Below are 24,628 nucleotides of genomic sequence, written 5' to 3' on the forward strand. Positions count from 1 at the left end.
GTCTTGCCTTCATTATAACTGCATCGATATATTAGGACCAGGTTAGGTCCTCAGAGATTTTGACACCCAGGAACTTAAAACTGCTCATTCTCTCCATTTCTGATCTCTCTATAAAGATCAGTATGTGTTCCTTCGTCTTACCCTCCCTGAAGTTCACAATCAGCTCTTTCATCTCACTGAGATTGAGTGCAAGGTTGTTACTGTGACACCACTCCACTAGTTGGTATACTTCACTCCTGTAAGCCCTATTATCACCATCTGAGATTCTACCAACAGTGGTTGTATCATCAGCAAATTTATAGATGGTATTTTAGCTAAGCCTAGCCACACAGTCATGGGTTAGAGAGAATAGGCTAAGCACACACCCCTGTGGTGCACCAGTGTTGATTGTCAACAAGAAGAAGATGTAATCATCAGTCCGCACAGATTGTGGTCTTCTGGTTATGAAGTTGAGGATCCAATAGCAGAGGGAGGTACAGAGGCCCAGGGTATCTGCTTAGTCAGGATTGTGGGAATGATGGCATTAAATGTTGAGCTATAGTCGATGAAAAGCATCCTGACGTATGTGTTTGTGTTGTCCAGGTGATCTCAGGTCATGTGAAGAGCCATTGAGATTACAACAGCCATTAACCTATTGTGGCAATAGGCAAATTGCAATGGGTCTAGGTCCATGTTGAGGCAGAAGTTCAGTCTAGTCATGACCAACCTCTCAAAGCATTTCATCACAGTAAATGTGAGTTCTACTGCCCGATAGTCATTAAGGCAGCTCATATTATTCTTTTTAGGCACTGGTATAATTGTAAACAACAGGAATTCTGCAGATGCTGGAAATTCAAGCAACATACATCAAAGTTGCTGGTGAACGCAGCAGGCCAAGCAGCATCTGTAGGAAGAGGTGCAGTCGACGTTTCAGGCCGAAACCTGAGAACAGAATGTTCACCAGCAACTTTGATGTGTGTTACTGGTATAATTGTTCTCTTTTTGAAGCAAATGGGAACTTCCACCCATAGCAGTGGGAGTTCGAAAATGTCTTTGAATACTCCTGCCAGTTGGATGGCACAGGTTTTCAGAGCCTTACCAGGTACTCGATCGGGACTTTCTGCCTTGTGAGGGTTCATCCTTCTTTAAAGACAGCCTAATACTAGCCTCTGAGACAGAGATCACAGGGTCATCAGGTGCAGCAGGGATCTTCATAGCTGTAGTTATATTCCCCTTTCAAAGCAGGCATAGAAGGTATGGAGTTCATCTGGTAGTGAAGCAACACTGCCATTCATGCTTTGGGTTTCGCCTTGTAGGAAGTAATGTCTTGCAAACCCCACCAGGGTTGTCATATATCTGATGTTGCCTCCAACCTCGGTCAAAATTGTCTCTTCACCTTGAAATAGCCCTCCGCAAATCCTACCTGGATTTCTGGTACAGACCTGGGTCTCCAGACTTAAATATCACAGATCGAGCCTTCAGCAGATGACGTAACTCCTGGTTCATCCATGGCTTTTGGTTCGGGAATGTACAGTAAGTCTTTGTAGGCAAACACTCATCCACACAGGTTTTAATAAAGTTGGTAACAACTGCAGCATACTCATCCAGATTCGAAGGTGAATCCGTGAATATAGTCTGGTCCACGAATTCAAAGCATTTCTGTAAGTGCTCCTGTGCTTCCCTTGTCCATACCTTCTTTGTCCTCACTGCTCATGCTAAAGTCTTCAGGATCTGCCTATACTCAGGGAGTAGAACTACAGCCAGGTGATCAGACTTCCCGAAGTGAGGGTGTGGAATAGCACAGTAGGCATTCTTGATGGTGATGTAACAATGGTCCAGTGCGTTGTTTCCTCTGGTATTGCAAGTGAACTGTTGATGGTAATTGCTTAGAGGTTTTTTCAGACTGGCCTGGTTAAAATCCCCCAGAATGATGGTGAAGGTGTTAGAGTGCGCTGTTTCGTGCATGTTGATCCAATTGCTCAGATTATCTAAAGCCTGATTGACATTGGCCTGAGGTGAAACGTATACCGCAACCAAAATGATCCTGGAAATCTCCTGCAACACACATCAAAGTTGCTGGTGAACGCAGCAGGCCAGGCAGCATCTCTAGGAAGAGGTACAGTCGACGTTTCGGGCCGAGACCCTTTGTCAGGACTAACTGAAAGAAGAGATAGTAAGAGATTTGAAAGTGGGAGGGGGAGGGAGAGATTCAAAATGATAGGAGAAGACAGGAGGGGGAGGAATGGAGCCAAGAGCTGGACAGTTGATTGGCAAAAGAGATATGAGAGGATCATGGGACAGGAGGCCCAGGGAGAAGGAGAAGGTGGGGGGAAACCCAGGGGATGGGCAAGGGGTATAGTCAGAGGGAGAAAAAGGAGAGAGAGAGAGAGAGAAAGAATGTGTGTATATAAATAAATAACGGATGGGCCTCCTGTCCCATGATCCTCTCATATCCCTTTTGCCAATCAACTGTCCAGCTCTTGGCTCCATCCCTCCCCCTCCTGTCTTCTCCCATCAGTTTGGATCTCCCCCTCCCCCTCCAACTTTCAAATCTCTTACTAGCTCTTCCTTCAGTTAGTCCTGACGAAGGGTCTCGGCCCGGAACATCGACAGTACCTCTTCCTAGAGATGCTGCCTGGCCTGCTGCCTTCACCAGCATCTTTGATGTGTGTTGCTTGAATTTCCAGCATCTGCAGAATTCCTCCTGTTTGCGTCTGGAAATCTCCTGTGGTCAGGGAAAAGGATGGCATTTAACAACTGGATGTTCCAGGTCTGGTGAGCAAAATTGGGACAGCACTGATATAAACATGTCATTCTGAATTGCTGCATCCGATACAGAAGGGGTTAACCAGGATTCCGTGAAAGAAAGGACACACTCGGTCCTAATGTCCTTCTGATTCAGCACCCTAGCTCTGAGATCATCGAATTTAATCATCAGAAACTGCACATTTGCTAGCAAGATAATCAGTATTGGGAGTTTAAAACTCTGTTTCCTTAAACGCAGTTGTATCTTTGAACTGCAGCCACGTTTCCTATGTGGATTCCGGCAAGGAGTCCGTGCACAATCAGCATTGTTTCTGTCAGTTTTAAGCAGCGATAGTTCATTTAAATGCATTAAATCTTTGTTGACTGTACTGACCTTGAAACCAGTTGTGATTTTTAGCTGCATCAGGCTGAAACAAGAATATTTAATCGTATCCATTGAGAGTTCTGCTGCTACACGAGTTCCCTCCAGGTGCCCCGGAGAATACAAAATACAAAAAAATACAGAAAATACAAAAGCTTGAAAACACGTATCTCCAGGTTCAAGAACAGCTTCTATCTGCTGTTATAAGACTGGTGAATGATCCTCTAGAATGATAAGGATGGATTCTTGACCTCAAACTCTATCTCACTATGGCCTTCCACCATGACTGCTTCCCTGCACTACACTTTCTCTGTAACTGAAACACATCATTCTGCATTTTTATTGCTTTCCCTTCTACTACCTTAATCCACTGAGGTGATGCAATGATCCCTATGGATGGCACGTAAAACAAAGTTTTCACTATATTCAGTACATATTGCAATAATACCGGACAATAATTTTTTCAAAAATGTTGCTTCCTCAGAATATTTCTTTATGATAGGCTTCTTGAAGCTGAACACAAATATAATTTTAGACTACGTAGAAATTTAGAGAAACAAGAAATTAACTTTTGTTTAATATAATTGTGTAACAATACTGACACCTTGCAATAGTTCAACTAAGCCAGAAGTGTTTTGTTGATGATTTTCATTTGTACTCAGTGTCTGAGGCTTCTCATTTACATAAGTATCCAACAAGCGCTGGTGATGTGATGACACCTTTCTGATTTTATTAACCTCTTTTAGGCCGTTATTGCTCTGGTGAAGCTTTGTTTAGCTTAGTTTACCACACCCTGCTATCAGAGACACCCTGTGTAATACTGTGAAATACTACCATCATTTCTTATCCGGACAGTATGAATGTGCACCTATTACTGTATAATATTACCATAATTCTTGCACTACCATCTTATCAGTGTTGACTTAGAAATCTTGTAATCTTTGACTTCTAAATTTTATATGTCTTTCTTTAAGGTAACTTAATTTTTTCTTTCTTCTCTTCTAATACTTGTATTTCTGCGTAATATAATGCTACTGTGATACTGTAATTTCCTTTGGGATCAATAAAGTATCTATCTAAATATTTATCTGATCAGCCAACATTCCAGTTACTCTGATATTAGTTCTTCATGACTGCCATGTCCTGGTGAAACCTTTCAACATGCTTGTCACTGAGAGTGCCAAGACTTTCAGGAAAAACAAATTGAAATGGGAATGCAGAAAATGAACCTTCAGTGACATGTTGCCTATTATGCTTTTGTATGCTTGAAGCATATCAAACAGATGCACATAGTTTGGTGCTCTGCAGTTGCCAAGAAAATTTTCAATAACATCCTTGAATGTCTTCCATGCAATTCTCTCTGGTCGCACTAGAAGTTCTTCGAGTTGCCTGTCATTGATGATCTGTTTAATTTGTGGAGCAACAAAAAACACTTTCCTTAATCTTGGCATCACTTCACTGACCAGTTATGAATTGAAACAACAAATACAGGCAATTTGAAAAAAAAGTGTGATATGGAAATTTCATGGTCATTTTTATGATCAGCAGTCTGAGATCCGTAAGATACACCCAAAAGTATTCAGGAAGAAAAGCCATTGTTGTCCAGTGTATTAAACCAATTTACTAATTTACAAATTAATTATATATGAGAATAGTGAATTCCCTCTTAATAGAGTTGCTTTAACCTCCTCAATGTGTGGTTTAATACTGTGTTTGCTTTGAGGGAATTAAAGACAATTTTTACAGTAGTTATCATAAATCCAATAAAGTAAATTTGATTCCTATGTATATTTTGTAACTTTAGGATGTGGACAGCAGAGAGGCATGTCCAGTAGTGAATCTTGGCATTTACAGGTCTGCCTTCACAGTAGATAGTCTTCTTCATGTTTTCTTCTTTCTACTTAATAATTTATATTAATGTTTGAGGGAATTACTTTAAGCATTATAAAATTAATACTGCTTGCTGTACATCTATCTTTAGTTCAAGGGAATTGCAAGTGGTCAAATGCAAGTTTAATACAATAATCATCAAAACAGCAAATGAACAAAAAATTGCTGTCAGTGTTCTGCCAAATTTGTTGAACATTTGAAATTTTATCTAAGCTTTTCAGACACAATTGAAATTTTGTACAAAATGGCAGGTTAAAATGATGCTGGCTTTAAAGTTTTGGATCAATTACAGATCAGACAGGTTGCTTACATGGCAAGGAATAACTTCTCCTTCATGCTATTTTTCCAACCATGAGATTAAAGGAATCACATTTACACCAACAGAAAGCTTTCAAGTTTTAATTAACATCTTCCAGAAGTAGTACTTGTACAAGGAACCCCAACTTGACTCTTTATCAAGAAGGGCAATAGTTTGGCAGCTTAATTTCCAAGCCATCTCTTTGATTCTATTGTAAGCCTAGCAAGCGCTTTAATTCAAGCCCAGCTTCTTATCAAGCCAGTACAGGTTTTTACCTTTGGCATTTATCAAATATTTCTTTGCTCAACTACTCTTACAGCTCAATTTAACTTCAATTCATTGAACATATGAGCGACTTGTATCTTGCAAAGACAGAAAACAACTATGAGACTGATGGACAGGAAAGTAATTGTTTGCATGCTTAAGTTTAAGTGTGAGATAATCTATAGGGCAAATTGTGGTACCAAAGTAAATTAGGGTTAATGATATTGAATCCAACATCAAATCCTTTACTCCACAACTTTGATTATTGCAACTTTTGCAAACACCAATGTGGGAGCTATCTCAGTCAGCTGGGATTTCTTGCTGTCATTAAACATCTTGTATATCTTGCTATCTTCTGTTACATTCCCTGCTCTTTTTCAGTATAATTCATGAATAATGCACAGTGTAATCACATTTCCAAAACTTTAAGCTTCTTCAAAAGACCCTTTTTTTGTGAACTGCGTGAGAACAACACACACTCCGCAATCCAACACTTGCATAATCCTTTTGTAAAACGTTATTGGTTAAAGAAGAGGATCTGTGCTGAATTGAAAAGTTGAAAATCAATTTAAGTTGCACAATGAAAGCTGATCATTATTTCCAATATAATTAATCCTCTCCCCTACGCTAACAATAATACAGCGCAGAATAGGCCCTGGCAGCCCTACCCACCCTACCCAACAACCCCCAACTTAAACATAGCCCAATCATGGGAAAATTTACAATGACCAATGGTCTTACCATTGGGTATGTCTTTGATGGTGGGAGGAAGCTAGACCAACTGGATGAAACCCATGTAGTCACAGAGAGAACGTACATATTCCTTTCACGCAGAGGCAGGAATTGAACCTGGGTCTCCTGCACTACCTTGCCACCCTACTAATACATGCCACCCAGTGTTACAGCAAAATCTGTATTCAGAAGTTAAAATGAAGTAGTTTGCATTTATCAGAAAGATATACATTACTAATCAACCAATCCACTTATACTTTATACATTATTGTCACCAAACAATTGATACTAGAATGTACAATCATCACAGCGATATTTGATTCTGCGCTTCGTGCTCCCTGGAGTACAAATCAATAGTAAATATTAAAAATTTGAATTATAAATCATAATTAGAAAATAGAAAAGGGAAAGTAAGTTAGTGCAAAAAAACCGAGAGGCAGGTCCGGTTATTTGGAGGGTATAGCCCAGATCCGGGTCAGGATCCGTTCAGCAGTCTTAGCACAGTTGGAAAGAAATTGTTCTCAAATCTGGCTGTACGAGTCTTCAAGCCCCTGAGCCTTCTCCAGGAGGGAAGAGGGACGAAAAGTGTGTTGGCTGGGTGGGTCGTGTCCTTGATTATCCTGGCAGCACTGCTCCGACAGCGTGCGGTGTAAAGTGAGTCCAAGGACGGAAGATTGGATTGTGTGATGTGCTGGGCTGTGTTCACGATCTTCTGCAGCTTCTTCCGGTCTTGGACAGGACAACTTCCATACCAGGTTGTGATGCACCCTAGAAGAATGCTTTCTACAGTGCATCTATAAAAGATAGTGAGGGCTTTAGGGAACAGGCCAAATGTCTTTAGCTTTCTCAGGAAGTAAAGGCGCTGGTGGGCCTTCTTGGCAGTGGACTCTGCTTGGTTGGACCAAGTCAGGTCATTTGTGATATTGATCCCGAGGAACTTAAAGCTTTTGACCTGTTCCACTTGCACACCACCGATGTAAATTGGGTCATGCAGTCCACTACTCCTTCTGAAGTCAACAACCAATTCCTTTGTCTTGACGTTGAGGGATAGGTTATTGTCTTCGCACTATGCCACCAGGTTCTTAATTTCCTCTCTGTACTCAAACTCATCATTACCCGAGATACAGCCTACAATTGTGGTGTCATCAGCAAACTTGTATATTGAGTTCAATGGAAATTTGGCTACACAATCATGGGTGTACAGTGAGTACAGCAGAGGGCTGAGTACACAGCCTTGTGGGGCACCGGTGCTCAGAGTGATTGTAGAGGAGAGTTTGTCCCCTATTTTTACAGCCTGGGTCCTGTCTGTGAAGAAGTTGAAGATCCAGCTGCAGATCTGAGTGATAAGGCCCAGGTTCCAGAGCTTGGGAATCAGTTTATTTGGAATGATGGTATTAAAGGCAGAGCTGTAATCAATGAAAAGGAGCCTTATGTATGCATCAGTATTCACCAGGTGTTCTAAGGAGGAATGTAGGGCCAGAGAGATGGCATCTGCCATTGACTTGTTGCTCTGGTAGGCGAATTGCAAAGCATCGAGGTTGACTGGTAGGCTGTGGTTGATGTGTGCCATAACCAATCGCTCGAAGCACTTCATCGTAATTGATGTCAGAGCCACAGGTCAATGGTCAGTCAGGCATGCCACCTTGCTCTTCTTCAGCGCTGGTATTATCGTTGCCTTCTCTAAACACCAGGAGATCTGAGACTGAAGCAAGGAGCAGCTGAAGATGTCAGCAAGCATTCCAGCTAGCTCGCTTGCACAGGCCCGGAGAACCCATCCCAGGACGCCATCTGGGCCCGTCGCCTTCCTTAGATTTATCTTCAGGAAGGCCCTTCTAACGTCCTCCTCGGTGACGATGAATCTCGATGCCACCAGGTCCGGTTCATCCGGAGGGAGCGGGACACTCCTCTTCTGTTCAAATCTTGCGTAGAATACGTTAAGTTCGTCAGGAAGAGATGCACCACAGTTATTGATATTCCCAGCCTTTTCTTTGTGCCCAGTGATCTCATTTAGACACTACCATAGTCTACTGGCATCCCTCTGGTTAGCCTGGGCCTCCGACTTGGCTCGATATTGCCTCTTGGCGCCCTTGATGGCTTTCCGGAGTTCACGCCTGGATTCTGTGTAGCGACTGGTATCCCTGGACCTAAAAGCCGCAGCTCTAGCTTTCAAAAGGGACTTGACCTCATAATTCATCCAAGGTTTCTGGTTAGGAATACCCAGATCGTCTTACAAGACACACAGTCCTCCGTGCATTTCCAAATAAAGTCCGTGACAGCTGAGGCGTACTCATTGAGGTTAGCTGCCGAGTCCTTGAATACTAACCAGTCCACCGATTCAAAACAGTCACGGAGGACCTCATCCGTTTCCTCCGTCCAACGTGACACTACTTTTGACACCGTGACCTCCTGCTTCAGTTTCTGTTTGTTAGCCAGGAGCAGGAGTACGGCCTGATGGTCCAATTTTCTGAAGTGAGGTCGTGGGACGGAATGGTAGGCGTCCTTGACTGCTGTGTAGCAGTGATAAGTGTATTCGGGCCTCTACTGGGGCAGGAGACATGTTGGTATAACTGTGGCAGCGCCTTTCTGAGGTTGGCCTGGTTAAAATCCCCGGTTGTAATGAGCAAAGCCTCCCGATACCTGGTCTCAAGTTCACTGATGTTGGCATACAGTATGTTCAGAGCACACTCCACATCTGCCTTGGGGGGAATGTAGACCACTTGCTCCTTCCTTCACTTTTTTTCCTTTAGATGGTTGTTCAAATTTTGCACTTATAGCACTTTTACCATCTCTTTCTGAGTACCCGGAGGTCCTTCGAGCCAATTTTCAAAGAGTAGTCTTGCATTACTACATCTTTCACATGATCATGGCATTGCAGGAATTGGAGTAGCTATTTTACACAAGTAAGATCCCACTAACAGTAATCCAATATTGACAGGGTAGTTGGCTTTAAATATGTCATGATTTATGGGTAGAGATTAAGAATGGTAATAGATATAATGTCAGCTTTTCCTCAGATTAGTGGTACAGATTTTTCCACTCAGACTAGAGAGTGTAAAAAATCCATACCCCTAATTTGAGGGAAAGCTGACATGTTATCTCACTTGTCCAAGTGTAAAAAATTCTAAGAAAGGATATGCTGGCACTGGAGAGAATCCAGGGGCGGTTTATGAGAATGAACACTGGTGCAATAATGTAAATGTAGGAAGAGCACTTGCAGCCTTTTGGCCTGTACTCACTAGAATTTAGAAGAATAAGAAGAATAAGGGGGGGATCTCATTGAAACCAACAGAATACTGAAAGGTCTAAATATAGTGGACATTGAGAGGATGTTTTGAATAGTGGAAGGCTCTAGGACCAGAGGGTTATAGCCTCAGAAAATAAGGATGTCCCTTTAGAATAGTAGTAAGGAGGAGTTTCTTTAGCCAAAGGTAAATCTGTGGAATTCATTGTCACAAGTGGTTGTGAAGGCCAAAATATTAGGTATATTTAAAGCAAAAGTTAATAGGCTTTGGATTTGTAAGGGCTCAAAAATTATGGGAAGAAAGCTATGAAAATAGGGTTGAGAGGGAAAATATTTCATCCATGATCAAATGGTGGAGCAGACTTGATGGGCCAAATGACTTAATTCTGCCCCTATGACTTACGGTCTTACGGTCAGTGGCCATGCCCTCGCAAACACAGAAATCACATGCAGTCCTTAAATAAAACTGCGCAATTTATGTAGTGTTTTAATGTAGAATAAAGTCTTCAGATGAGAGTGAAAAAAATGAATGAAATACTTAGAAAGAAGTCAAAAGTTAAGGCCTTAATTGTCTAACTCAGTACCTCGGTTTGATGTCTCCTCTGAAAGACAGTTCCATCAGCAGTGCCACACTGCATTAGAGTACTTGTTTGGAATTTTAAGCTCACTTGCCTGGAGTGGTCTCAAAATCAGATCCCAGAGATCTGAGTATTACCAAATCTTGTTTCCCACAAAGCTCTGTGAAGCTTGGGTGGAAAAGAATAGCTTCTGCCAACAAAGGTGGCCGCTAATGGAGAAGGGTGGGAGGCAGTGTCAATCACAGCCCTAGCTGAAGTCTGGCACTTCTTCAACTGTGATGCTGCTGCAAGCAAAAGGACACTGATATCACATAATGTAGAGAGGAGGTGGGATGGAGACTAATTGGGGCGCTCACAAGCTAAGGAAGTCAGGGGCCTCTGATAGAAGTGAGGGGAGGAGGGGTTGCAGATGAAAGATCTAGAGCCAGGGACAAGAGGGGAATGTGAAGTGGGAGAAGGCGGAGCTTAGGATGGTTAAATACACCTAACGGTGACTCCTCTTGCTTGCATCTTCAGAAACAGCTCTATTTCCATCTTTAGTATCTCTAGTTTTCCTTTTCAGGGTTCTTTTGAAGACCCTGACCTGGAGTTACACACTGACTACGGTTCTTTGCGGGAATGGGACCTGCTCTCGGGGTTTCTCTGTTAGCCATTGCTCAGCACGCCCAGAGCTCAGCCTAAGAGCTCTGCTCACCTTCAGAGGACCAGGTTTTCGAGGCTCTGCAGACAGGGGGATCGGAGGTCGGTATCCCAGCAGAAGACCAGTGTGTTGTGGGAGATGGAAGATCTAAGGCTGCGTGCCCAGAGACCCTGACATCTTTGGGCACAGAGCTTGGAAAAAGCAACGCAAAGGACTTCAGACATCATAAACCAGCGAGTTGTTTGTTAGGTCTCCCCTCTTGCTGTGAAGTGGTGACATCTCTTTCTCCCTTATTAGGGAGAGAGAGAGAGCCTGTGGTATGTCAAATGCCGGGTGAACAATGTAGTCTTTGGAGTACTGCAAGTCTGTGTCTTTGCTGCTGCCTTGCTCACACTTTTTTTTTGCCAGTGGGGGGGAGAGGGATCGTTGCTCGCTGCCGCTTACATGCAGGAGGGAGGGGAGCTGGTGGGGACTTTGGGGTTCTAACATTTAACTGTCGTTCATTCTTTGGGGGCACTCCTCTGTTTTTGTGGATGGTTGCAAAGGAAAAGCATATCAGGATATTTATTGTCTACATTTCTCTGACATTAAATGTACCTTTGAAACTTTTGACAGAATGGGAGTGAGTGAGGATATCAATAGAAGGAGGAGGCTTGAGCTCCATAGGAGAACCAAGAAGAAAAGGTACACAATGTGACTTCTCATAGTGAAAGAGCCATGCATAGGATTGTTAAATCTTGATGTCCTTGGAATACCCAACAACAAGCATTCCAGGGATATGTCGTCCAATATTCACAGAGAGCAGTGCCAGCAATGTGTGCAATTTGCAACAAATTTGTATCAGTTCAGCTCATTAAAGGAAGTGCCTGGTCAAATTTCCAAAGTGAAATGATGCTGACAAGGTCTATTAACAGTCACACAATTAGCACTAAGTGATTGAATGCAAATGGCCTGGTGCAGTCAGCTCTTTTACCTTTGCTTGTAAATGAGGTGGAAGTCACTAAAAGACTAGAATTTATTTGTGCTGCATAGTTGTACAGCTAGTAATAAGAATCAGAATCAAGTTCAAAATCATTGGCATATGTGGTGAAATTTGTTAACTTTGCGGCACCAGTACAATGCAATACATATTAACAGAGGAAAGGCCTATGAATCACTGTAATCCTGTAGGCGACGCGGCACGGCAGCAGCGGCCTTTCGGATCTGGTGTTACTTTAATTTAAATTTTAATCTAAATTTAAGGCACAACTTTTTGATTAAGGCACATGGATAACAGGGTGACTCAGTGTAGTTTTTGTATTGTTTCATGTAGCACCATAGTCCTGGAAAACTCTGTCTCATTTTTATTATGTTCTGTACCAAGAGTTATGGTTGAAACGACAATAAAAAGTGACTTGTCTTGACTTGAAGTGGATATGGATATCTATCTATATATCTATAAATATATTATATTTAAATTAAATAAGTGGTGCAAAAATAAAAATAGGAAGTGTTTATAGTGTTCACGTGTGCAATGTCCTTTCAGAAATCGGATGGCAGAGGGGAAGAAGCTGTTCCTGAATCACTGAGTATGTGCCTTCACATTTCCGTACCTCCTTCCTGATAGTTGCAATGAGAACACGGCATGTACTGGCGACGTGGGTCCGTATTGATGCGCGCTGCCTTTTTGAGGCATCGCTCCTTGAAGATGTCCTGGATACTACGAAGGCTAGTGCTTACGATGGAGCTAACTACGCTTACAACTCTCTGCAGCTTCCTTCAATCCTGTGGAAATGCCACCCAACCCTCACCCCCATACCAAACAGTGATGCAGTTAGAATGCTCTCCACGGTACATCTACAGAAATTTTTGAGTGTTTTAGGTGACATAACAAATCTCGAACTTCTAATGAAATGTAACTCCTGTTGTGCTTTCTTTGTAGCTGTATCGATATGTTGGGTTCAGGTTAGATCCTCAGAGATACTGACACCCAGGAACTTGAAAAGCTACTGCTTCACTGTGCCAGTGATCCTGAGCACTGGAGTTTTTCCTGTGACTGTATGAGGTGTCCTCTAGGTGTTCTGGTTTCCTCCCACATTCCAAAGCTGCCCAGGTTGGTAGATTAAGTGAGTGGTAGATCTCAGGAGTTGATGGAAATCATCCATTTATATTTAGATTATGTTTTTCCTGTAAATACTGCTTATCTGACACTATGTACATGTGATGCTGCTGCAATACACTTTACATTGCACCTGCACATATATGTACTTTTGCACGTGACAACATATGTCACTTTACATTTGAAATGGAGGAGGAAGACAATGTGAGAATAAGGTGAATTAGTTCTCGATGCCCCTGTAGTCTCATTTGGCCAATAGGTCTACTTCTGTGCTCTGCCACTCTGTGATTATGATTTGAAATATAGGTACTTCTGCCATCACATGACAGTTATGTTCCTGGAAAACCTCACAATACAGAAAAATGTGTTATAACACGGCAAGCAGTAGCTGCCTTCAAAGCACAGGTTTAAGTAGGTTTTCTCGACCAACCTATGGGGCTGCATAAATCAACTAGGGTTTCCTAATCTGTTGATGATAGTATAACCAATTCTCATTACGGAAACACACATTATAACAAGACCATACATACTTTTAATAGCAAATAACATTGAACATAGCAAGCCATAAAGATATTCTTGCAGCTATCATGATACAGAAAGTTAATCTGCCCAATAGGTCTATGCAGTGTCTCAGGAGAACGATCTCACTCACTCCATTCCCCATCTTCCTATATAGTCCTGCACCTTGTTGCAAACACCCATCAACTCCCTTTTGATTCTTTTGCAATTAACTGAAGCTAGCTCACAGTAGCCATTTGAACTTCCAGTATATTTTAGGATTTAGAGCATCAAGAGGAAATCTGCACAGGGCCAGGGAGAACATGTGAGGTCCACATAGACAAATCTGGAGATCAGGATCAATCCCTGGTTGATGAAACTGTCAAACAGCGGCACTAACTGTTGCACTACTATGTTAATCTACTTACAGTCAACCAAGTTTTACCCGGGGAAGCAATGGCTAATACCAGAGGACATCCTTTTAAGGCGAGTGGAGGAAAGCTTAGAGAATATGTCAGAGGCAGATCTTTCACACTTTGTAACGAGGTAGGTCTTTGTAAGTAAGTGAGTTTTTCACATAGTAAGTGAGTGGAACACAATGCTGGGGATAGTGGTAAAGTTCAAAGATAAAAGTACGTTTGTCATCAAAATATAGAATCCTGAGATTTGTTTTTCCCACAGACAGCCACGAAACAAAGAAAACCATGTAACCCTTTAAAAAACCCCTCCCATGCATAAAAAGCAAATTGAGTAAATGGCAATGAGAACAACAACCTCCCCTCCCCCCCCTGCGCAAAAAAAAACTACAAATCGCACAAGGCTGATACTTTAGTGGCATTTAAGAAACTATAAAATGGATGAAAAAAAAATGGAGGGTTATGGGCTGCCTAGATTGGGATTAGATTGGTCGTTGAGTAGGTTAATCATTGGCACAACACCATACCCCCCAGAGGTCCTTACTTTACTGCATTGTTTTATGTGCTATGTTCTAATGATCATTTTTGACTCCAGGGAAATCACATTTTCAATCAAATCATATCAAAGCAAAATAGTGTCAATGTTAGAAATCAAAAAATAGAACAAATAAAATCCTGGAAATACTCAATAGGTCAGGCAGCACCAGTAGTGGGAGTTCATGTTTCAGATCAATTAACTTTCATGATGACTAGCTGAAGGTCATTCACCTGAAATATAGGAACTTCAGAACCCTAAGGATGAGGCCATTCGGCCCCTTCAGATTAATCTACCATCGAACAAGATTGCAACTGACTCCATGTCACAAACCCACTCTTCCTCAATCCCAATTTCTAGATTATCCTGAATTCTGCAAAAAAATCTATTTATTTCAACACCAAATGCTGAGCAACTACAAGTCTCAGTGGATAAAGAAAACAGAGATTCATAACCCTCAAACCAAAGGGATTCTTCCTCATCCCAGTCCTATACATCTATCCATGTAATGTAGTCCTAACCCTCCAGTCAGGGGAAGACATCTCCCAGTGACAAGAATACCCCAATGTTCCTCCCTCCTCAGACGCTGCCTGACTTCCTAAGCATTTCCATCCCTGTCTGTTTACATTTCTGTGCTTACCTGTGTAAGCAAATTGGACGAGATCCCAGAGTGCAGTGGGATCTATCCCCTCCATTTTGATTTCCTCTTGTTTTGCTTCACAAACATCACTTGTGAACATGGCAGCAAAATAGTCTGAAACAGCACTAAGAACGAGTCTGTAAAAACAAATTACAACAAGGAGTGAGCTAAATTAATTCATTTTTAATTGGCTGTGAGGATTTAACTGAAGTAATCCACTGCTTCAAAACAAAACTTAAAAGGCTCAACTCTGAGACTACAAAGTCTTTCAGGAAATTGTAACCTTTATTAGGAAATAATGTGACTGGTTATTAAGGTAATAACATTTCCATTTACCATGATAATCATCAAGCCATATTTACTTCATGTATCCAAGATGTACAGCATGCCTGGAAATTTGATGGCATTAAGTACTTATGCAATAAAACAAACAAGATTTAATCTGGAGTAAATCACATATAAATACATTTTCAGGTTAACAATTCTTGCTGGGAAGAACTTTCATGGCTCCAGCACAATTTCTGCATTAAGAACACTGAGGATGCTGTCTGAGTGGAGTTTGCCTGTTCTCCTTGCGACCATATGCACTTCCTCCAGATGCAGATTGTAGATTAAGTAGCTATAGACTCTTTGTGGTTGAGTTGTAGAATCTGGGGGAAGGAGGGGATGGTTGTTAATGGAAATTATAGGAAAATAAAATGGCTCAGGGTAGTATTAATCAAAAAATGAGTGTTTGATAGTCAACAGGGAGTGGGTCAAAGGGCATAATCACTGATCTGGTGCTCTCTATGACCCAGAAACATAATTCCCCTGTTCAACACTAACCATGAAGTGTTGCAGGGGATGTTTTAGTGGACAATCCCAGGGCAAATGACCTTAAAGGTACCGTGCTGAGTAGCTATAGAGTCTTAGAATCAGTCAGCGAGGAAACAGGCCCTTCAGCTCAAAAGGTCCATACCAACCAAGAATCCCATCCAAGCTGGTCCCAGTTGCCTATAATCACCCTGTATCCTTCTAAACTTTTCCTACACATCTAACTCTCCAAATTATTGCTGGATGATGCAGCTTGAAGGACTTGAGGAATTCCATGCCATATCTCAATAAATAAATAAAAGTGCTTTTTAAGTGTCGTTATTTGCCTGTCACAGCCACTTCCTCTTACAGCTCATTTCATATACATACAACCTTCTTTTGTAAGAAATGTTGCCTCTCAAATTCCGACTGAATCGCAGTTCTCTTTTTCACGATTTCACCATCCTGGGCAAAAGATTGTGTGAATTCACCCTATTCTATAACTTCAAATGATTTTGTACACCTCAGTAAGGTCATTGCTCAGTCTTCTACGCCTCATGCCTTCATTTCTCAGTTTCATGACTACCCTACCCAGCCTGCTGCTCTGCTCCTCACCACGTCCCTAATTTTCAGGAGAGCTTCTAATCTCCCTGTTGTCTACACACTCTATCACTTGTTCACAAAGAGCCACCCTGCTTCCCTCCACCTTCCCGATCAATTCACATCAAACCTCAGGCTACAAGGAGGAAGGAAGGCAGAAAAGAAGGGAAGGAAGGGAGAGAGGGAGGGATAGAAGTGGGGAGGGAACTGAGAATTGGAGTACTAAACAGAAGCGTTCCTGTGCAGGTCCGGTGAAGAGCTTTAAAAAACAGGATGTTTTTCAATGGGAGTTGTCGATTGGAGAGGGAGACTGAGATTCGGAGTACTGTGCGGATGCAACAGAAGCATTCCCTCGCAAGTCCAGTGACGAGCTATAAAAAGCCAGTCTTTATAAAAGAGAGATATTGCCTAGCAGAGTGGTCATTGTGGGAGCAGTTGTCATTGGAGTAGTCTGAGTCAAAGTAGCAAGACTTTGGCGGGTAGAGGTGGAGGCAATTTAAGTAGGTAAGTTCATTCCTTATTTCTTATCTCTTTCTCTCTGAGTTAACTCTTGAGAGAATAGAGGGTACATCTGCACTTCCAGTGTTCTGTTCTGGGTGTCGGATGCGGGATTTCCAGGAGACTTCCAGCCCTCCCGATGGCCACAGCTGCATCAGGTGCATGGAGATGCACTTCCTTAGAGACCGTGTTAGGGAACTGGAGCTGCAGCTCGATGACCTTGGGCTCTTTAGGGAAAGTGAAGACATGATAGTGAATATGTGGAATGCTCTGCCATCGACAGTGGTGGAGGCCAAGTCCGTGGGTATATTTAAGGTGGAATTTAATCATTTCCCGATCGGTCAGGGCATCAAAGGATATGGTGAGAAGGCAGGTGTATGGTGTTAAGAGGGATCCAGGATCAGTTATGATGGAATGGCGGAACAGACTCGATGGGCAGAATGGCCTAATTCTGCTCCTATGTCTTCTAGTCTTAATTAAAGGGCATGTCTTCTGCCTCATAAATAAGCAGCTAGTAACTTTATATAGGAGCCCCAAACAGGACCCAGTTGCATAATGATTTTTATCAACTTGCCATTGCTGTTGTATCACACTGAGACCATTGCGTACAGGTTTGGGGGAAGAGTTAGAAAGCTTAAAAGGGATCTGAGAAAGAAATTTTGCCACTCAGAAGTTGGCTCAAATTGGAATGCACTACTTGAGATGATGGTGGAGGCAAAGTCTTTCACAGCGCCATGGTAACATAGCGCAACACTATTACATCGGAGTTCAGAGTTCAATTTCGGCATAGTCTGTAAGGAGTTTGTACATCCTTCACACGGCTGCATGGGTTTCCTCCAGGTGCTCCAGTTTCCTCCCACTGTCCAAAGATATACTGGTTAGTAGGTTAATTTGTCATTGTAAATTCTCCTGTGATTTAGTGGTGTAAATATAATGGGTTGCTGGATGCCACAGCTCGTTGGGCTCAAAGGGCCTGTTCTGTGCTATATATCTAAATAAAATAAATAAATCAATAAATTTAGAGGTATCAGGACAAGTATTTGAATGACCAAGGTATAGAATCCTACAGTAGATGTGAAATAGGATTAGTATATATATGAGTTATATGGACATAGTGAATGGAAGGGCTGGTTATGTGCTCTGTGAATCTATTGCATCACACACCCTAAAATGCGATGGAATTTTCAGATGATGTTACCTCCACTTGTGCAGCAACATTAAAGTTCTACAAATAACATTCCTGTTGATTAAACCACCAAAGTGAACAACTAACTAAGTACAAACAACGGGGCCAATTTCTATTATTCCTCTTACCGTCAGCTAAATAGAGGTTAAAGTGATGACCAGAATCATAAACCCTTTTGAGTTATGCTTCCGATCCATATTGTTTTTGTCGCTGTTGGCACCATTCCTTCAGCTAAAATTCACTTCAGCCCTAAAGTTAAGATTTCATCCACTTTTGCATAGTCACTGGAATATCACAAGATTTTAATGTGGGCTATGTGGACAAAATGCATAAGCTAATTTAAAGATCTATCAAAATCTATTTTCTGTTATACAAAAGGAAATCACTGTGCCAAAATCTGAAGTAACATTCCTATTTCAATAATATAAATCAAAAATGCTGGAAATACTCCACAAGTCAGTCAGCATCTATGGGAAGCGAAACAATTAATATTCTGGGTCAAAGACCTTTATTAATAAAGTTCAAAGTAAATTTATTATCTAAGTTCATAAATGTCACATCCAACCCTTAGATTTGTTTCCATGCGGTGATACTCAGTAAATCCAATAACCATGATAGAATCAACAATAGACCACACCCAACAGTGCGGAGAACCAGTGTGCAAAGTTAAAAGGAAGGAAATAATAACAACAAATAAATAAGCAAAGATATCAAGAACATGAAATGAAGAGTCATTGAAACTGAGCCCATTGTTTGTGGGAACAGTACAATAATGGGGCAAGTGAAGCTGGGTGAAGTTATCCACTTTGGTTCAAGAGCCTAATGTTTGAGGGGTAGTAACATTTCCTGAACCTGGTGGTGTAGGTCCTGAGCCTCCTGTACCTTCTTCCTGATGGCAGTACTGAGAAGAGATCATGACTTTGGTGGTGGAGGCTGCTGATCATGTATGCTGCTTTGCTGCAACAACCTCCTTGTAGATGTGCTCAATGGTGGGAAGGGATGTATCTGTGGTGGACTAGGCCATATCCACTAATTTTTGTAGGACTTCCATTCAAGGATATTGGTGTTTCCATACCTGGTTGCAATGAAGCCAGTCAATATATTTTGCACTGCACATCTATAGAGGTTTGTCAAAGTTTTAGATGTCATGCTAAAATCTTCGCAAATTCCTAATGAAATTGAGGTGCTGCTGTGATTTCTTGGCAATTGCACTTACGTGCTGGGCCCAGGACAGGCTCTCTGAAATGATAACACTGAGGAATTTAATATTGCTCTCCAGGCTGATCCCCTGATGAGGACTGGTTCACATACCTCTTGATGTCAATAATCAGCTCCTTGGTTTTGCTAACGCTAAGTAAGAGGTTGTACATTAAATCTGTTTCACCTTCCACAGATGCTGTCTTACCTGCTGAATGTTTCCAGCATTTTCTGTTTTATTTTACACTTACTTCATTTGAGTTCCTTTGATTTCCATTTCTACTTTGATACTGCCTCAATGTTGTTTAAAAACAATGAAGAATAAAATAAATTAATATACTGAAATTCGAAGATGATTTAAAATTTTCATTACTCTCAAACATAAACCATTAACCAGAAAATGTCTTATGACACATGAAAAGTAAACTTTCAAAAATCTCTGCATGAAACAGTTTCCATAGTACATGATGAGCATCCACTTCTGCAATATTAAATTCAAGCCAGCTCCTGTAATATTAAATTCAAACATCAAATGTACTGTACTATATTCTTTCCTATGAATGACAAAGCTAGCTTCCTTTCTCTCTCTCTACTTTCAGTGATTCTGCTTTATATCAGTCTTTTATGTCAGTCTTATGTGTTTTATATGCTATTCATTAAAATACAGTTCCCATATCAAGAGATTTTTATGTTATTTTCCTACTTATAGGCAAAATCAGCCTACGGATGACTGTAGAGATGGAGGATTAAAAATCTTAAGGAGTGATGGACAATAAATAGAAAGAATGTAGACTTGCTGAAAGCACGACACAGATGCTTTGAAAAATGCTGGGGCAGGACTGTCTAAAAGATTGGAACAATAGTTTTTTTTTTACACAGATCACAGGCAGTAAATTGCGAGAATCAAACCAGTTTCATTTTTGTGGAGAACATATGCATAGTTGTGTAACTGATGGCAATATTCAAATTAAGGTGGCTAAAATCATTGTGTGCGTGTGCATGCATGTGTATGTGAGACAGAGAGAGCAAAGATTAGCAAAGCCTGAAGAAGTAAAGAGATCAGTGTAGGATCTTAAAATAGTTATGTTATAGACTTTGCCTATGGGAGTGAAGGACATATTCAGTTTGACATGTCGGCCATACCCTCCTACTCTGCATTTTGCAATTCCCACAGTCTTTCATCTGGGTTCTTTTGTCAGTGGTCTCATTCTCCAACTACTCCCATTCACTCAATGACCAAATAAACGTGTTTACAGCTTATCATTATGATCACCGCAATCGAAGACACCCCTTCGGCCATACTTCCTGTAGCTTAATAACTTTCTCTTGTCTCCATCCCAGCTCTGACAAAACTGTCTTCAACCTGAAAAACTGACCCTATTTCTTTCCCCGCACATAACCTGCTGAGTATTTTCCCCACTTGAGCTTTCGTTGTACTGTTTTTGTTATTTTCATGATACATTTCAGCCATTCAGCCCAACAAGCCAATGCTAGCTTCTCCTAGAGCAATCTCATCAGTCACATTCCCTATTCTTTCCTATAACTTTACAAGTTATTCCCTTCCAGGTGCCTATTCAATACACATATCACTACACAATATTCAATATAACCCTGTTTCTATCACCATTACCGGCACTGAAATCCTGATATGTAACTCCTCTGTTGAATACACCATCTTCTAGCCTCATATTTGTACTATTATACCAACATTTTAAATCCATGCCCCTAGTCTTTGAACTATTAGTAAAGGAAACAGATTCTCTCTATTTATTCCACCTAACCCACTCATGATCATGAGTACCTCTATCAAATCTCTTCACCACCATAATCTCAGGCTCAGGTTCAGATACATACATGAACAGCTACACAAGGGCATGTCCTGGATGTTGCTAGAAGTGTTTGAGGCAGGTACAACAGTATCATTTAAGAAGCAATTGAAGAGGTACCTGGAGGTCCAAGGCTTGGAGGGATGTGGGTTGTACACTGTAATTTGGGAATCAGTGTCCACATTGACTGGGTGGGCCAAAAGGCACTTATCACTTCTACATTGCTGTATGATGGCACATTGCCTGGACCAATGGGCTTTACTTATAAAGGAGATATTGGATAGGTTGGGCTTACTCACACTGGAACCTAGAAGGTTGAAAAGTGATCTCAAGAAGATTTATAAAATTATGAGTATAGGTAAGATAGATATTCAGAACATCTTTGTGGTATGCCTATCCTGAAGAAGTTTAAATTTTCTCTTCAAAAGAAGTTCAGTGAGACCCTCTCTCACTGATCCCCCTCTGTGACCTCTGCTGTTTTCCAACTCATCGACCACAAGCCCACCCAGACTCACTCCCATCCCCTTCTAGTTTGTTCTCCTTCCACTCCCCCTACCACCTTATTTTAGCATCTCCCCCTTTCCTTTCCTATCCTGTCCTGATGAAGAGTCTTGGTCCAACACATCACCTGCTTCTTAATTTCCATTGAAGCTACGTGGCCTGCTGAGTTCCTCCAGCATTTTGTGTGCATTGCTCTAAATTCCAGCATCTGCAGAATCTTTTATGTTTATGATACTGAGAGCCTTTTCCCTAGAGAGGGGGCATTTAAAACTGGAGGACGTAAGTTTAAGCTGAGAGGGGGAAAATTTTAAATAAGTTCTGACAGGCAAATTTTTCACACAGGGAATGGTCGGCAAATGGAACAAGCTGCCAGAGGAGATGGTAGAGTTAGATCATATTATAACATTTAAAGATCAATTGGATAAGAAAGGAGTAAAGTGACATGGGCATAATAGATGCAAATTGGATTAACATAGGCAGACATCAAAACGACATGGAATAGTTGTGTTGATGGGCCTGCTTCTGTGAACTCTGGGAGGAGGCCATAGCTCCAAAAGTAAACCTTAAGCATCCTCAGAGTTGGCCAATATTTCTCATCTATTATCCAGGATCTGATAGTGCCTGCAAAGTCCACCATTTATTACCCATTCCCAAATGTCCTAAAGAATGTGGTGGTTAGCTACCTGAACTGTTGCTACAGTTCCAGTAAAGTTATCTGCACAGTGTCACCAAGAGAAGAATTGCAGGATCAAGACCGAGCATTAATATTACATTTTCAAGTCAGAACATTGTGTGAATTAGAGGGAAATCTGCTGGTGGTGGTATTCCACATCACCCTGTCCTTCATGGTTGTAGAGTTGACAGGATTGGTAATGTGTTTTATTATTATATCATGTACTATGTGGTACAGTGAAAAGCAGCACACATAAAAGTTGCTTGTGAACGCAGCTGGCCAGGCAGCATCTCTAGGAAGAGGTACAGTGGATGTTTCGGGCCGAGACCCTTTGTTAGTCCTAACGAAGGGTCTCGGCCCAAAACATCGACTGTACCTCTTCTAGAGATGTTGCCTGGCCTGCTGCGTTCACCAGCAACTTTTATGTGTGTTGCTTGAAATTCCAGCATCTGCAGATTTCCTCGTGATACAGTGAAAAGCTTTGTTTTACATGCTACCCGTACAGTTTACTTCACCACAACAGTGCATTGAGATGTTACAAAGGAAAACAATAACAGAATGCAAATTAAGGGGTTACAATGACAGAGAAAGTGCAGTGTAGGCAGACGTTAAGATGCAAGGATATATAACAAGATAGATTGTAGCGACAAGAGTCCATCCTATTGTACTAGGGGACCGATTAAACAGTATTATAAGAGCAGGACAGAAGCTGCCCTTGACCCTGATGGTATATCTTTCAGAAATTTGACCATCTGCCCAATGGGATGTGTGAGAAGAAGGAATGGATGGGGTGAGCAGACTCTTTGATTATGCTGAGCACCCTACAGAAGCAGCAAGAAGTGCAGAGAGAGTCTGTGGCGGGGAGACTAGTGTCCATGCTGTGCTGAGCTGAATCCACAACTCTCTGCAGTTTCCTATGGTCCTGGCCAGAGCAATTGCCAGACCAAGGCTGGGGAAGGATTGTCAGAGTAGCCAGGTAAAGTTACTGGAGTGCAATCTGTAAATGGCACGCACTACAGCTACTATGTTCCGGTGTGAGCCTTACAAGGTGAATCAGTTGCCAATAAAAAGGATTGCTTTTCCTAGATGATTCAGGGTTGTCAGTGCTTCACCCAACCAAGGCAGTATGTTGCTGAGGAAGTGTGAATGGAATTTTAGATCAGTGAATGTCCTCAATTTCTGGTGTTATAATGAAAGAATTATCATTGATGAAACTGTTGAAGATGGCTGGACTTAGGACACAGGCCTAAGCAACTCTTGCAGTAATATCTTGGGGACAGGATAATTAACTTCCACTACTTATGGCTACCTTACTTTGTGTCAGGTATAGAATAGAAATATAGAAAGCCTACTGCACAACACAGGCCCTTTGGCCCACAAATCTGTGCCGAACATGTCCTTACTATGGAAATTACCGAGGGTTACCCATAGCCCTCTATTTTTCTAAGCTTCATCTACCTATCCAGGAGTCTCTTAAAAGACCCTATCGTATCCGCCTCCACCACCGTTGCCGGCAGCCCATTCCACGCACTCACCACTCTCTGCGTAAAAAAAACTTACTCCTGACATCTCCTCTGTACCTGCTTCCAAGCACCTTAAAACTATGCCCTCTCATGTTAGCCATTTCAGCCCTGGGAAAAAGCCTCTGACTATCCACATAATCAATGCCTCTCATCATCTTATACACTCCAATATCTGCGGTGCATTTTCTTTGTCAATGCCAAAGTCAAAGTAAATGTATTATCAAAGTGCATATATGTCACCATAAAGAACCTTGAGTTTAATTTTATTGCAGGCATTTACAGGAAATAAAGTTTGAGATAAATATACGTCCATAAAGACCAACAAATAACCAAAGTGCAAAAGAAGGCAAATTGTGCAAATATAAAAGAAAATGTAATACTGAGAACAAGAGTTGTAGAGTCCTTGAGAGTGAGTCTGTAGGTTGTGGACTCAGATGAGAGTTGAGGCGAGTAAAGTTATCTATGTTAGTTCAGGAGCCTAATGGTTGTAAGGTAATAACAATGTTTTTACCATTGATGCCAAATTTCCCAGAATGCCTTTCAGCCACACTCTGCCTCTATGTTACGGCAGTGACTCTCACCTGACCTCTGGAATTCAAATTTGGAAACAGCAAATAAATGCTAGTTGATGGCATTACTGATGAAAAATGGTCGACCCCCAAAATTGATTTTAGAAAGTGTTATTTTGATTAATTTTGCTATTTTTAATTGCTTAAACATTTTTATTTCCTAACAAATTTGTTCTTATTTAATCTCTGCTATGTTGTATTCATCATCGTGCTCAGAGGGATGAATGCCTCATTTTGTTGGTTTTCATCAAGTTTAATGGTACTTTTCACTTGAACAGTGCTCCAAGTGTGATTTTCCAATTGGTCACTAACCGAAAGGGCTTTAGG

At 41.4% G+C, this 24,628-nt stretch overlaps 1 protein-coding gene across 1 annotated transcript in view; it reads right to left on the reverse strand.

Annotated features, from left to right (window-relative positions):
- LOC134346195 (kelch-like protein 1) overlaps nt 1–24,628 on the reverse strand; it is a 462,134-nt gene that overhangs the window by 213,892 nt on the left and 223,614 nt on the right. The window contains exon 3 of the mRNA XM_063047509.1: nt 14,937–15,073. Within this exon, the coding sequence (XP_062903579.1) occupies nt 14,937–15,073 (137 nt within the window). The remainder of the gene's footprint in view (nt 1–14,936; nt 15,074–24,628) is intronic.

Source organism: Mobula hypostoma, chromosome 5, assembly GCF_963921235.1.
Source record: "Mobula hypostoma chromosome 5, sMobHyp1.1, whole genome shotgun sequence".
Classification (NCBI taxonomy): domain Eukaryota; kingdom Metazoa; phylum Chordata; class Chondrichthyes; order Myliobatiformes; family Myliobatidae; genus Mobula; species Mobula hypostoma.